This window comes from Lepisosteus oculatus, chromosome 2, assembly GCF_040954835.1.
Source record: "Lepisosteus oculatus isolate fLepOcu1 chromosome 2, fLepOcu1.hap2, whole genome shotgun sequence".
Lineage (NCBI taxonomy): Eukaryota > Metazoa > Chordata > Actinopteri > Semionotiformes > Lepisosteidae > Lepisosteus > Lepisosteus oculatus.
In genome coordinates, this window is record NC_090697.1 from 55,169,972 (window position 1) to 55,184,909 (window position 14,938).

The 14,938-nt window shown below is 37.2% G+C and overlaps 1 protein-coding gene across 18 annotated transcripts in view; it reads left to right on the top strand.

Annotated features, from left to right (window-relative positions):
• Window positions 1-14,938, top strand: part of afdna (afadin, adherens junction formation factor a) — a 172,223-nt gene that overhangs the window by 102,977 nt on the left and 54,308 nt on the right. For 13 of the 18 annotated variants that reach the window (XM_069179279.1, XM_069179292.1, XM_069179294.1 and 10 more), the window contains 8 exons: window positions 3,058-3,127; window positions 4,375-4,475; window positions 5,856-5,917; window positions 6,462-6,667; window positions 8,427-8,447; window positions 10,157-10,302; window positions 10,655-10,749; window positions 12,699-12,964. In XM_069179279.1, the coding sequence (XP_069035380.1) occupies window positions 3,058-3,127; window positions 4,375-4,475; window positions 5,856-5,917; window positions 6,462-6,667; window positions 8,427-8,447; window positions 10,157-10,302; window positions 10,655-10,749; window positions 12,699-12,964 (967 nt within the window). The remainder of the gene's footprint in view (window positions 1-3,057; window positions 3,128-4,374; window positions 4,476-5,855; window positions 5,918-6,461; window positions 6,668-8,426; window positions 8,448-10,156; window positions 10,303-10,654; window positions 10,750-12,698; window positions 12,965-14,938) is intronic. The other 5 variants (XM_069179286.1, XM_069179308.1, XM_069179305.1 and 2 more) reach the window with 1 other exon arrangement.

Here is a 14,938-nt window from a genome sequence, read left to right on the forward strand (position 1 = left end):
GTTTTAACTTTTTAAATACAACAGGCTTGATTTATTAGCAATGATAATGCTAATGATAAGGTGACGTGTTAGCTAACATTGTATCACATATTATGTTGTAACAAGAATGCTCTTTCTAAAAATATCCACTGTTAGTATTTAAAAATTGTATTATTTATAGAAATTAAAAGGCTTAAATTCATCAGTGGTCAGTGCTAATCTGAGTATGAAACATGAAATTTAAACTTCACTTAATTATTGTTTGAAAGAAATAACAGCCGTTTCCTGTCAAACTGTACAGCTAAATATTAGCTCACACAGACATAGATTAGAGCAGTGTTTAGAGCAGTTTGTGGAATGCTAGTGTTGGCATGTGTCCATAGTTCTGACAGCCTGTCAGAGCCCTGATGTGTTCATGGGGATTGTAAAAACACAATACACAATTTTAGGACACCCCTCTTTCAGTTGGCTTCCTGTGCACAGTCTTGAGGTTTTGTTCATTGCTGAAGTTTGCCTTCAGAAGAGATTAAAAATACTGCTGTTCCGCAGGTTGCAGTAATCAGGACTGTTTATAAGATGCTTGATTCCAATTTTTTTTTCATTAAACTAGAATTACTGAATGTCTTGTTTTAGTTTCATGTTGGATAACTTCCTACAACACCATATGATTTTTCTTATCTTCTGCACTCACTGCTTTGTCTAAGATAATTATTTATTTGTGATTTGGAAATAAATACCAAATTGCTTCTGAAGATAATCTCGTAAATAAAGGAAGTATTTACATTTTTGCCTATTTTGGCTAGAGGAACAGTCATTATGAAGTGCAAAAGCTTACAAATTTAAAGCTTAACCAATTAATCAGTTAAAAAAGACAAAATCCTGAATGATGTGATCGTAGATTGTTTCTCTTAAATTGAATAACAAAGCACTTTCATTTCTTCACTTTACATACCAAATACTGTAGATTACAAGGCAAGTGGAAAACCTTAAAAAATAAAACTCCAAAGCTATCAACTCAAGCAAAGCTGCAGATGTTTTGTTATATAAAAAGGCACATTTAGTACATCTTGCATTATACCAGTCCAGCTCATTCCATTACATTGAGGTTATTGAAGGCCATGAGATGGGGAGTCTAATCTGATCAGCGATATTTCTGCAGTGTCCAGCTTTTCACTTCTGTTACTTGCGTACAACTGGAAGGCAGGTTTAATGCAGCCAGCTGTTTCAGAACCTGGTGCTTTTTGCATATAGTTACAAGAGCTTTGAAGAACTGTGGTTGCTGTCTGGGTAAGTAGGATTTCTGAACCTGTTTGGGATTAGTATATTCTAAAGATTGTACATTAACTTCAGTCCTAGTATGAAAATAGTGCCAGCCTACTCTGTTTTTCAGTTGATTAATTTAATCACTGTTTAGACACTGTTCTGAATGATCAAATGTATAGCTTCAAGTGTGTCTTAACTAGACCCAGGCAACAAAAGATACACGGCTTATAATACATCAGTTTTAAATACAGTGGATTTCACTAATTAATACTTTTTAATGCTTTAAGTGTAAAGATATTGTACTTTAAAAGATGTCAGTGGGAAACATTTCTCAAGGCCTCTTATATTTCTGAAAGGCATGATCCAATAATGGAATTGCTCTATGATACGAGTGCAATGCAGTAATCTGCAGAAGGACCTGCTGATTTGTGTTAGTTAAAGCAGGTGCTCAGCATTGTTCAGAATGAGTATAAAACACTGTACTGGGTGGGAACAAACTAGATGTGTGATGTTTTAGGAGAGGAGAATCATTTTTGATCTTGGCACATGCACCAAATATAAACTTATTTTCTTTGCTGTATCACTTTTAGCATACTAGCTGGGGAGAGAGAAAAAAAGGCCCTAACATGTACACATTTTGTCTAGAACACAATGTGCAAAACAGCCTTGAATACACTGAAGCTCCTGCACTTTTAGTAACGTGGAGCCTGTACTGCCTGGAGGAATAATTTACATTTCTTTTAACTACTGCTCTCCCAATTAATTTTGTCTACAGTAGCTCAGAAGTAGATGGTTTTGAATTGAGTTTGTGAGCTTCGTTTACAAGCAATACATAAGTGTTTTGTAGGCTCCTCATTGAGCATGATGGTCCTGAACCTTCAGGCCAGTAATGCATGAATCTTCCCACCAGGTGGTTCAACCAAAACGAGTATATGTCATTTATTGGGAACTGTAAGCCGACGAGTCCATCTTTTGCTGAATTGAATGTGATGTCTGTTTGGTTTGTGGATAGAAAACTTGACTGCTTAAATGTTTTTGCTCGTTCTGATACTGACAAGAAATTGGCAACAGTGGGGGAGCTTGAAATTCAGTTTAGCACTGGCACCGATATAGAGAGCTATAGTAAAGATATAGATCCTACAATCAAGCATCCTGTGCAGGTCTGGAGAAGTGTCTTATAGTTGTTCTTTAATCCTCAACCTTTAGTCTTACCACCTGTGAGTCTTACTTGAGACTATGAAGAGATTTACCATTTGTTCTTATTCTTTTATATTTATATTCTTTTTTTAGATACATTTATATCTGGATTAGTCAACATTTGCATAGATCAAAAACGTAAAATCCCCTTTATCCCTCAAAATCATGACTGCTTTTTCCTGAAAATCCTTATTTTAATCACTAAGTGCAACTAGACTAAAAGGTTGTTTGCCAGTTGCTTTTTCCTAATTGTATGATACAAAAGCAGATATCATCAATATTATGAAAAATCTCTGACATCATTTAAGAATAATACAAGCCAGAAGACAAATGGAAGCAAAGAGGGTGTGAATTTGAGACTGAGAACTGGATGCGCTTCTTTCTTTAAAGTTGTGTAAGTTAGGAACAAGCCATGTTGTTGCAACTGAAAGCTTTCTAGACATGGCTTGGGGAGAACCTCAAAACTAAACCTCTTAGCCCCCAAATGAACTAGATGAGCTAAGTGACTCCCTCTCATTCAGAACTTTTAGTGCTCTGGCCTGCTTTCAACATAGTTGCAGTAAGTCTACCACCTCTAGAATACGGAATGTTCTAATTGTCCTCTTCTTTCTCATGTAGGAGTGTTCCCGAAACAACCTTTGACCTGCATGGGGAAATCCACAGTGGAGCGGCCCTCCCACCAAGCAAGGTACCTTATCTTTAAGTATTTAAGTATTTTTTATTTTTAAATTAAGGCCTTATGTTGCTGGGCTTCCCCTGTAAGCTTATTTTTGTGGTCATTACGTTTTCCCTAAGATTTTTGTTTTGAGACATGTCACCTTATGATTACATTTGACTTGCTTACCTTACTTACACCTTATACAGCTGCATGAGAGGCAGATGCTGTTCTCCAACTTCATCAGCTGATTTTAACCCATTGCCTAAATTATAAAAGCTGCCATAACTTAGCTCTAAATAATCCCTTAAAAGTGTTTCCACTGCTGCTGATATCCCTATCTTGACTTAATTCTCATGTTATCGCGTTGGACAGATTTACACCCCATATTTACATTTTGAAACTGTGACCTTTACCATACCTATTAGTCACTGTACCATGTTTTTGCAAGTGTCCTCTGTGCCAAAAAAAACTTCAAACTTTCATACTTTCATAGTTCATATATCTAATCTTGCCAAGTCTGTAGGAATATAAAAAAAAATAAAACTCTTTGTACAAGATTGATCATCACATCTGGCCAAACAGTGGAAAACCACACGTGATTGCGAACGGCATATTTGTATTTATTGTTCATCAAATGCAGTAAAATCTCATGTGATGAGCCATTTGGACTAGAAGAAACCGTTGAGTTAGACAGTCTTCAATAAATAAAGCATAATTTATCAATTGTGCATACTCTAACGATGTATGTTGTCTGGATAAGAAAATTATCCTTAAAATTGTTTTTAATCAAGCTGTCATTTGTCATAGTAAAATTATATTTATGTCTCAGATACCTGTGAGAAAATGAGAAATCTTTAAATTGATACAGAATCTGAAAATCAAAAAATAATTTAAATGAAAAACAGCATCTGGTAACACTCAGACCTACAGCATCATAACACTAGTTTAACATCTCCATTACATGACTTGCCAATGGGAAAAAAAGTGACTCACTATTTTCATACCACATCACACTGTCCTTAGGCAGCCCTGGTGTGGCTGAGATGTGCCAGTGGAAATGTGCACAGGAACAATGGCATGAAAATGACCTGTCAGTTTAAAATAAATAGAGGCAGACACCTACCTGTTATGAGACACTCCTGTTTATCTTTAATACATCCTGGTGAGGTTACGAAAAACAAGGCCTGCCATTTCCTGCTTGAATGTGTGCTTCACGGTTAGTAGGAGGGCATCTTCTTCGTCTCTTTGGGATGTGACCTTTGTTGCCTTGATTTCAGAGCTCCGGAAAACTGGACATGGAACATTCAGGCCCCACATCTAACCTGAGTGAGAGAGGCATGGTGAAGCCGATGGTAAGGGGGGAGCAGCAGGATAACAGGTGAGAACAGTCTGGCTCAGTCTAGAGCATGTGGCTCTGCTTGTGAGGGATTGTTATTATTGTTAGAAATGTGGTCCTGTCCTGAAAAGCAACCATGTGGACACCTAGGACAGATTTTAAAGTTGTTCTACCAAAAGCCACATTTCTTTTCTGATAATGATTTCGTGAACATAAAGTTGGTTATAAGCAAGAGGGGGGATTTTAAATGCAATAACCTAGCAAGAGAAAACTTAATTTGTTATTCATTTAACCTTAGTTCTAGAAAATCATTTGCATTCCATTAGGAAAATGGTTGTAGGTTTTGGAGGAAGAAACACTGTTCAGCAAACAAAAATTGAAAAAATACTGATTAACTAACTTGTAATGGAACATTGAAGGATATACATAGTGTGCTAACCGGATATGTGTAGTTTGTTTTCAGTTATTACATTTGTGGTAAACTGATATGAGCAGAATGGGGTTTTGTGAGCAGTGGTCACAAGACAACATATAGTCTTGGAACATTGTTTATAAAATATTGTGAAAGCTTTAGAAAAGCACACTTGCAAGAACCTTCTTTATTTAAAATGACCTTATCCCCTCTAGCAATAGAGATTCCTGTGAAAACATACAACAAATTCTTATTCTACTGTAGGTACAGAAAGTGCAATTATGCTGAATAGTATCTTTGGGTAAAAGACTACAACTGTTTCACAGCTTTAAAAACAGATTTTCATCTCCTTCAGAGAATTTGCAGTAAAAAATATAGATTTTGCTGCCCAAAACTGCATTCAGATTTTGCTTCTAGATTACAGTTCATGTGTGCTATTAAATTCACTTAGATGTACTAAGAGCTAAGTGGTAAGTGTAAAATTAGACTTTTTTATAGACAAACAGCAACATGACAGGATTGAATGTATTTTTAGCAATATGATTTCCGTGGTTGACCTTCCCCTGAGTATATTAATTATATCTACAAAAGCTGTCAAAGGAAAATACTATCTGTACCTCTTGAGCCTTTAAATATTACAAAGATACTTATGAAGTGAGGTGCAGTGGATAGTGTGACTCTGCAGTATGATATCTGATCTAGTTTGCTGGGACAGTTAGAAACTGAACTCGCTGTGTGCTTTAACAATGGATAGAGAGGTTTCTCTCATCAATAATAGAGTGCTTTTCTAGCCAGGCCTGTACGGACCAGCTGTCCAATAAATGCTGTGATGTTTTAAAAAGGCCAAGTGGGTACGGACTATACTTCATGCCTAGGATTTAGAGATTTATGCCCAGGATGCTGTACAAGAAGTGCAGAGCCCAGCCCTTGGAGAGGTGGGCCTCTGTTGACAGTGGCATAAATGTGCTCTATGTCACCTGGTTCACTGAAAATCAACTCTCTCTCCACAGATCCCAGGATGGACTGGGGCCAGAATTGACACTACCGGCCAGCATCGAGTTCAGGGAAAACTGTAAGTAGCGGGCTTTATCACTTTGAACAAGCTCCATTGATATCATTAAACTGTTTGAATACCTGAGCTTACAATTAATTTTGATATTGTACAGTGCCATCTTATCAGGCTTACTGTTGTAGATATTGTTTTTTTTTTAATTGACTCTCTCAAACAGAAGTATATACCTACACACAGACCTGAAAAGTTCAAATGGATCTACAATACTTGGTAATATTTGTGTCAGAGATGCTGAACCATGTTTTCAATTTCTCTTTTTTATATAATTATAATTATTTTTTTATATAATTTTTTATATAATTATAACAGATATTCTGAAATGTCATTAGAATTTAGGATTTATTAGAAACAAAACAGTTCAGTCATTAAATATATTAGGGCTCTTTTCTGCCCATGTTGTAATTGCAATGACAACTTTTAGATGTGAGCTGAATCCTTTGCTTACCAGTTGAATGTCATTGTTCAGGTACACAATCTAGAAGCTTTGCCGTCACTCTCAACATAATTGAAGCCTGCGTTACCAAGTGATTTTATTTTCTTGCAGCTGAAGATGCTTTCCTGTCGGCCATCATCAACTACACCAACAGTTCCACCGTCCACTTCAAACTGTCTCCCACATATGTGCTGTACATGACCTGCCGCTATGTGTTGTCCAGCAACTACAGGCCAGACATGAGCCCCTCCGAGCGCACACACAAGGTGATAGCCATAGTTAACAAGATGGTGAGCATGATGGAAGGAGTCATCCAGGTGAGTTGCCTGTTCCTGTTTGCTCATGTATAGTGTGCTTTTCTGCAGCTTGAGAGAAGGACAGTTATGCTGCTCAGCTTGTGAAATTCCTTCCTTTTGGCTCTCCCGCAAGTTCATTTCATTCATTTAGTATCCTTGTTTGATGTTGACAGCACCAGTAAAAGACCTTTTTATGGACACCTGTCTAAAGTTTCCCTTAATATTTAAAAACATGATAAATGTATGGCTACTTAACTAGCCATGTTTGTTGTTTACAGATGAGGATTCAGATATTTCCAGTCTGGATTGGGTTTTTTCACCTGTACTTTTAAGTTAAACATGCTTAGACAAGTTAAACACTTGTTCTATTGTCAGGTTTCTCCATTTAGGCACATGTGCCTTAGGCTCTTCTCTGTATTGTTATTGTCCTATGCATTACAATTTTTTATTGCGCATAGTTCAGTCTTATACTTCTATTTCTGTCTTCTACTTGTTCTTCATTTTACTTCATAGTTACACATTTTATTTGAACCATAATTATATCTCTTCATTTCTCACTGCGGTATGATAGATATAGACAACAGCTAAGTACAGTGTTTAAGAAAAATGCATTACATTCAGATTTAGCTATAGTGACAGCACCTCCACAGTTCTCCGTAGAAGAGTAATGTCAAAACTCCTTGCTCACCAACACTCAGATTTGCTACAATATAGAAGAAAGAGTTGCCACATATGAAGTCCAATAGAGACTTTCCCAGATTTAATTTGTATACGTCATCGAAATGTGTTACTTAGTCTAATGAAAATTGTTATACATGTGCTGCTATAGAAGTTCTGTAACAGCCAGGTTGATGTCTGGTTGGAGTGCATCACAGCTCCCTCAAACCAGAATTACATTCTGATCAGGAGAAAAAGTGTCTTTACAAGAAGCAATGAATCCTTATTACTCCCAGTCCTCTTGTGCTTTTTTATCAGTTCTATATCACTGACCTTTAATATTGGGTGATTTCGCTCTGTGAATGAAAGTTTGCCTCTAGATATCTTCGGCTAAAAATTGTTTTTCAGTTTATCTTTTTTCTTGTTACTGGCCACCTTTTGTGATGTGAAACAAACTGGTGTTGCATCTCGCACTTAAAAAATAAAACTAAATAAAAAAATATTCTCTTAATCAAAATTTTATAGAAAAGTGGTCTTTTGTACTGTACACAGTACAGTTAGAATAATGTTGCTGCCATTGAGGCCACCAGGACAAAACACGCATTACTTTTCCCCTCTACATCTTTCATAAAACCTTTGCTTCTGATGTAGTGTCTTTAAACACCATAGATGAGGTGTTTGCTATTTGCACTTTCTTGAAGTTGTTCAGAAAGACAAAGATGAAAAATATTGCTGGTGCAGCATCTGTGATGCCTGCACTTAAAATTGTTTTTAAAAAGCAGAACAAGAGGTCTCCCAGGAGTGAGGTTGGGAAGCATTGCTGTCATTAACACCTAGCCAACACAATTAGTTCATTTTTGTTAGATTGTTGGTGAAGTGTTCTTTCATATTCTCTGTTTTTCTAGTTTTGACAGGGGTGTTACATCCCATTCATTACTTTGATCATTTTTTTTAAACTTCCGGATCAAATCTAACATGCCTTCATTCAAACTCAAAACGCTGTTCAGAGAGCCAAGTGTGTGTGATGATTGTACATGCCTGTGAATCTCTTGTCCATGCCATGACTGTTGACAGTCTCTTTCTCTGTCCTGTTGGGTGTTGTTTCCCTGACCTATTTCTGCAGGAGATTGCCGAGGGGGATCAGGTAGGAATGTCTTCTGCCAGGGGTCTTGATCCTGGCTTGGTCAGCTTTGCTCCGTTTCTCATGCTTCTTTCCATCAGAAAACCAAACAATTCCAAACAAGCACACAACAATAATCCCTTTCCAACAGCTGGACTTAAAACAGTACATAACCCCTCATTCAGCAACTTGGAACATGGCGGTACTAAAACCTTTTTGACTGTGCAACTTTATTATTGGCATTCCATGTATTTCTGCTTACGGCACTTCAGTGTGGATGAGAAACAACCCAAGTTCTTTTGCTACCTTTTTTGTTGTCATTATTTTGTCTGTGGTTCCTGTTCTTCTCTGTTGCTGGGGGTGCAATGTTTGTGGGGGGGGGGTAGATGAGTGCCAAATACACACCAGCTGGCTTCTCCGAAAAGACAGCTTGTGTATTTGTTTATTTTCAGATATATTTTTTGTTTTTGCAAACTGGGGGCTTTAACACACATGATTACCAGATACAGCATTCAATAAGCCACCTATCCCATAATTAGAATCACATTTGACCTCTGTAGTAAATTTTGTGTTCCCAAGCTAAACATTATAATTATTTTTATTAAGAGAAGAACCGGTTCGGTATTCAGAAAGCTAGAGAACTTTTAAATGTGTACAGATTTTCAGTTCTTGTAACTGATTTGGGTGCAATTTTAGTCATTTTTTATGATTTTGAAAAGAGCTTTGAATGGCACAAGGTTGGGTGGTATGCACAGCTACTGGTTTTGACCTTGAAGAATGTAACAAAATGCAGCATACTGCAATTCAGAGTGCCATGTATCAAAAGCAGTCATCTGTCTTACTAGAGAGTTTTAATTTAATTCTCAAAGCAGGTGAGGGGTCAGTCAAGGGTCAGGGAACTGCTCATAAACAGTTTATTAGGTGTAGTTAAAAAATCAGTCCCTGATGGACAATCGAATATATATAATCAAATCAATTTTTTGGAATGTTTTGTAATATTAATCCTCACTAAGAAATTACCTGGTCACTTTTACCAGGGGCAGTGAAAAATGAGGACTGTTATGGTATTGTTTTTGTTTTTAATGTCATATCACTGATATTGTATACTTTGAATTTTAATCATAACTGGTAAATTCATTAGGGATAGATTACTCCTTTATCATATAGGATAGCAGCCATTTATGAAAAGTTCACCAATTCCTATGTGATGTAATTCAGGTCTGAGGACAGCAATGGAGCAGGTCTCTTAGCTCTCTTCATGCAATGTTACCAAAAGGCATACGTGCTGGGAAGAGTAGTTATACTTGTCTAGTTATGGTACTACATATTCGAATTAGGTCATTAGGAGCTCAGCTTGGTTAAGAACATTAAAACAAGATAGCTGTACATTCTTGGAGTGGGCAAAACTAATAAGAAATTTGACATTTTATTTTGCCTAACTCATCTCATCTGTAGTCCATTCTCAGGAGAGGTGTGTGATACATAGCCTGAAATCAGCAGAGCCCTAATGTTGCGTTGACCTGTTTTCTGTGCTGCACGCAGTCTAGTGTTCCTCTCAAAGCAGACGAAATCTGGGGTGTGGCTGTGAAGCCGTGTCTGGTATCTGGGGGATTAAGGCGTGAATGGGGCGCTGGTCTATCCCTGAAGAGCTGATACTGGTTGTAAGGTTGTTTTGGATCTCTCCTACCTGACATTCACTCTCAACATCTTTTTTTGTTTGTTTTTCTGGACAGAAACAGAAGAATATCGCTGGAGCCCTGGCGTTCTGGATGGCCAATGCATCAGAGCTGCTCAACTTCATCAAACAGGACAAAGACCTCAGTCGCATCACCTTAGACGCTCAGGATGTCCTGGCCCATTTAGTCCAAATGGCCTTCAAGTAAGACACTTCTATAGCGCAGCTCAGTTCACTCTTAATTATTATTGAACGTGAATAAAAAATATGAGAGATTGCGTATGATTGTTTATATTGCCATATACAATTCTGTAGAGATCAAACAGGGTAGGTTAACTCAATTATGAAGTTTTATAAGGGATGAAATATGGGCAGTTGCAGGATTAAAGAATCCAGGTGTTCTACGTTAGTGCTCTGTAATGATTGACTGTGCTTTTGAAGGACCTTGTTTGCGTATTGTTTATTGGATATCTGTACCTCATACCCCTGAGGCACTGTCCTCTCCTCTGGTAGAGGGAGGAATGAATGTGAACAATGTGGTTTCTCTTTCCCCAAGGTACCTGGTGCACTGTCTGCAGTCTGATCTCAGTAACTACATGCCTGCTTTCCTAGATGATCCTGAAGAGCAAAACCCACAACGTCCTAAAATAGGTAACAACAGCTTATGGTATATGTCAATGTGTTCTTCTAAGACAATGAAAGCTTTTTGCTCCATTGTTAAATTTGCACTCTTTTTGTTTCATCTACCAATAGCATCTGATTTTTTAATGTAACAAATGTATCATGCTTATGCTTTGAAACTTAGTAGAGTTATAGACTCTGTTTAGTCATTCTTGAACCCTTTAAATTGACCATAGAGTGTCTTATGACATTTAATGTAAGGTTCATTAAGTGTACATGGTAGTTATTGCAGGTAGAAATAAACTTAGATTCATATCAGTTTGAAGGGTTTATTTGTAAAAGCACAGCATTTAAAGTGTGACATGTTATCCTAAACCTGTATGATGCACTGCCAAGATCTCATAAAAAATAGTGTTTAGTTTTGATTACCAATATACAAGAAAGCTGTAAAACAGCTGTCTTGAACTGTAAAGGAACAGAAGCTTTTTAGTCTTTAACAAAGAAGACTGTTATGGGACCTGATTCAAGTATTCAAAATTCTTAAGGGCATTGACAAGGTCAGTGGACATAGGACTTCTTCAGATTCAACAGTAAAAAAAAATTACACATGGAAGTGCAAAGGGTTGTGGGAGTCTGAAACAATCTGACATAAAGCTGTTATTCATGTTTCCTCCTGGATGTGTTTGATGGCGAATTTAATTAGCAATTTAATTTTAGAAATTAGCTGAAAAAAATCAAGCTAGTTGGGTTAAATGGTCTCTTATGTTCATTTGGTCCTTTAAAGCTGTTTAAAGCGCATAGAAGTTGGCCAAGGCAAAGACTGTATTCTGCGTGGACCAAGAGCAGCTGGTCCAGGTCCTTAGCTGGAGTTTGACTTTTGTTTAGGTCTGTTGTTTTAGTCATTGGGTGTCTGGAATTTGAATAATTGGATCCTCTAAAACTCCCTTACATGGGAGTGTTTGACAGAATACAATTCCCACCTGTGTCTAGACATTGTTTTTTACATCTTAAAATGGAGAAACAAATTAAATTAAGGACAGGCTGGAGAGATTTCTGTTTTGTGAATTTATTACCAGCTGTATACATCTTATAGCATGGCATTCCTGAAACCAATTCAGAAAACTTTTAGTCTAATTATGATACTAATTCATTGTAGGCTTGTGATTTTAGTTGACACCAAACCCAGAGGACTGGCTTGTTAAACAGACACAGCTTCAAGCATATTTTAAAGAGAGGGAGCCCAGTCTACAAAAATGTATTTTTTGTAAATAATAATTTCTAGCTTTTGTATTGTGCTTTGCATCCCAATGGAACTAAAAGCTCCTCTTACATAAGAGGGGACTTGGCTTCTTTGGATGCACAGCAGAAAGGTTTTGGCACTGTTAGATTTAAAAGAAGATATTTAGTTTTTATAAAGTAATTTCTCTTGTGAGGTCCTCCTCATTGACCCCCACAACATCTGTTTTGCAGAAGGTGCTATTTTGGTGAGGAGATTTAGATTTGGTGTGGTTCTTTAACCTGCACATACACACTTCATTTACTCTATAAAAGCTTGCAGAATGCATTTTGTATTCTTGCTAAGGGAGCCCTCTGGTGGGAACTTTCATTTATTACACAAGAGTCCCTCAAGATGTATTGTTATTGAAGCACTATGACAGAAAAGAATGTAATAAAAAATCTATATGGAAAGCTTTGACTAAGTAATATTCTTTTTATTAGTCTTGCATAATACTACAGTATCAGCAAACCTTTTGAGGAGAGTTGCATTGTAGCAGTACAGACCTTTGTATTTTGACTAAAGTGGAGTTTACTGCACTTACCTTTAGCAAGGAAAGACAGAGCTGCTGAAAGCCAAATGGTGACATTACCAAATATGAAAGGAAACTGCTTTGCCAAGATTTGTCAAGATTCTCAGTTTCATCAGAGTTTGGCTTCTATGATGTTATCTTGACATTAACATCTTTCTCCTCCCATGACAGAGGATGTGCTCCACACCCTGACAGGAGCCATGTCCCTGCTGCGCCGTTGCCGTGTCAACGCTGCCCTTACCATCCAGCTCTTCTCCCAGCTCTTCCACTTTATCAACATGTGGCTCTTCAATAAACTGGTCACCGAATCCGACTCGGGCCTGTGTTCACACTACTGGGGGGCCATCCTTCGCCAGCAGCTCAGCCACATTGAGGCTTGGGCTGAGAAGCAGGGCCTTGAGCTCGCCGCCGACTGCCACTTGAGCCGCATTGTACAGGTCAGCCTCAGGGAGGAAACACCCTTCAAAGCCTCCGCTCTGTTTTCTTCCTTAGACGTTAGAAGCAAATCATATTGGCTTCAGGCTGGGAGAGAGTTTGAGCTGAAGCCCCCCCAGAAGTACCTCCTTCTCCCAAATTAAAAAAAATAATTTTGTGTGATGGAATATCGGGGTACATTTATAGGAGTAGTCCGCTGTGGCTCTAGAATAGTATGGGGGTAGAATTGTCTCTACCCTCTGTAGCTTTTCTCCATTTTGTGTAGGGGAAAAAAGCCCAAGTTAATTAGAATTATTTTAAGTTATTAAGCACAGATGTTGTGAATGGCAAAGTGGAGTGAGTGGACTCTTGTGAGACAAAATATTTGTGCTGGAAATGTATTCCTTTTTGGCAAACTAAAAGAGATATGAAATGAGTGTTTTTTGTTTTTCGAGGAAAATATTATTTTGGAGACCCCAAACAGAAGTTTTTTGTTCTTTGTCAAAGTTTGTGAAAAAGTTTAAAACGATCTTCAAACAAAGAAGTAGTTTGTTTTAGTTACACGAAAGCAGGAGGACCAAAACACTAGAGGACAAGCAAAGACTACCAAAACCTCAAGGTTTCAAGTCAGTAAAAAATATATATATATACAAAAGCCTGTTCTTTAGTTTAACACTAGGTATAAAACACCACTGGTTTAATACCAGTGAGGGGCCCTGCCTCTCAAGGTATTAACATATAGGATTAAAAAAATGAACAATGATGATGTTTAGTATCATGGACTATAATCAGACATATTTTGAATTTGACATAGTTACAATTGTGAATGATCACATTATTAGGGAACTTATTTAATTCTGAATGCTAAAAAGTGCCAGGACTTGACAAGAAGTTCTGGTATGCAGAAATCAAAAAGTCAGATGTAGCATTATTGTCTAGCAGACAGAACTGGCCCCACTTCAAGTTCTGATTTAAAGTGATTTTTGTATTTTTTTAGAATTAAGCCATTAACGCACAGTGCTTGACACAGTTATTTGTAAATGGTATACAGCTTTTTTTCTGCTTAACAAGAAAATAGAAGATTGTAGGTATTTGTTTTACCTTTTTTAACCCAATTAAAAGGTCACAAAGCCAAGTAATGTTTAACAACAAATTTAATTGCTTGTCTTGAAGTAATGTTCACCTTTTGAAAGGGGGTACTGTCATCTAACACACAGTCATCCACAGTAGTTACATATTTGCAATTTAAATAGGTGTGTACCAGTCTTCCTCAACAAAGCAAAATTCAGGATAATTAAAACAAAAACACATCAGAGTTGTTGAATACGGAATAATAATGAACCATTCCAGGACTCACTGATGCACGTACATTGACCATACTTCTGATTTTTTTCTTATGTAGTTCATTAGTATTCTTATTAAAACATCTTTATTTCAACATTAAAATTTTTTGGCGCTTTTCAATTTTTCAAACTACCCCTTAATTTAATCTGATCATAGTGTCAAGGTTACTGTGAATAGAAAAGGCATGAAGTTAAGGCAGTAGATATCTTCTCTTGATGGTGAAAAGCCTTTTGCATAAGAAAATAGATGCACATGCTGTCAGTGACGCAGAAAGCATCTCCCCCAGACAGCAGCTGCAGTGTGTGTTTTAATGTTCACCCTTTTATCTTGTAATGGCTTCCCTCACTGACTCTCTGGTACCTTTGTTTTCTGTTCATTCATGCAAATAATGGGTGGAAGTAAAATCTCCGAAGGGCAGGGGGTGACCAGGGAGACAGTACAGGCATTGTGCAGTTAATAACTACCCTTTTTGTAGCAACATTACCAATTAACTAATGCTTTGCTCTACATTATGTGGAGACATAAATATTAAGGCATAATAATAGTGATTTTTAGTATTACGCCTGCTTTGAGAATGTAATGTCAGAATTTAATTAGCTTGTCTGGGTTTGACAGCTATTTTTGTTTGATGAATTAATTTCATTAATATTTGT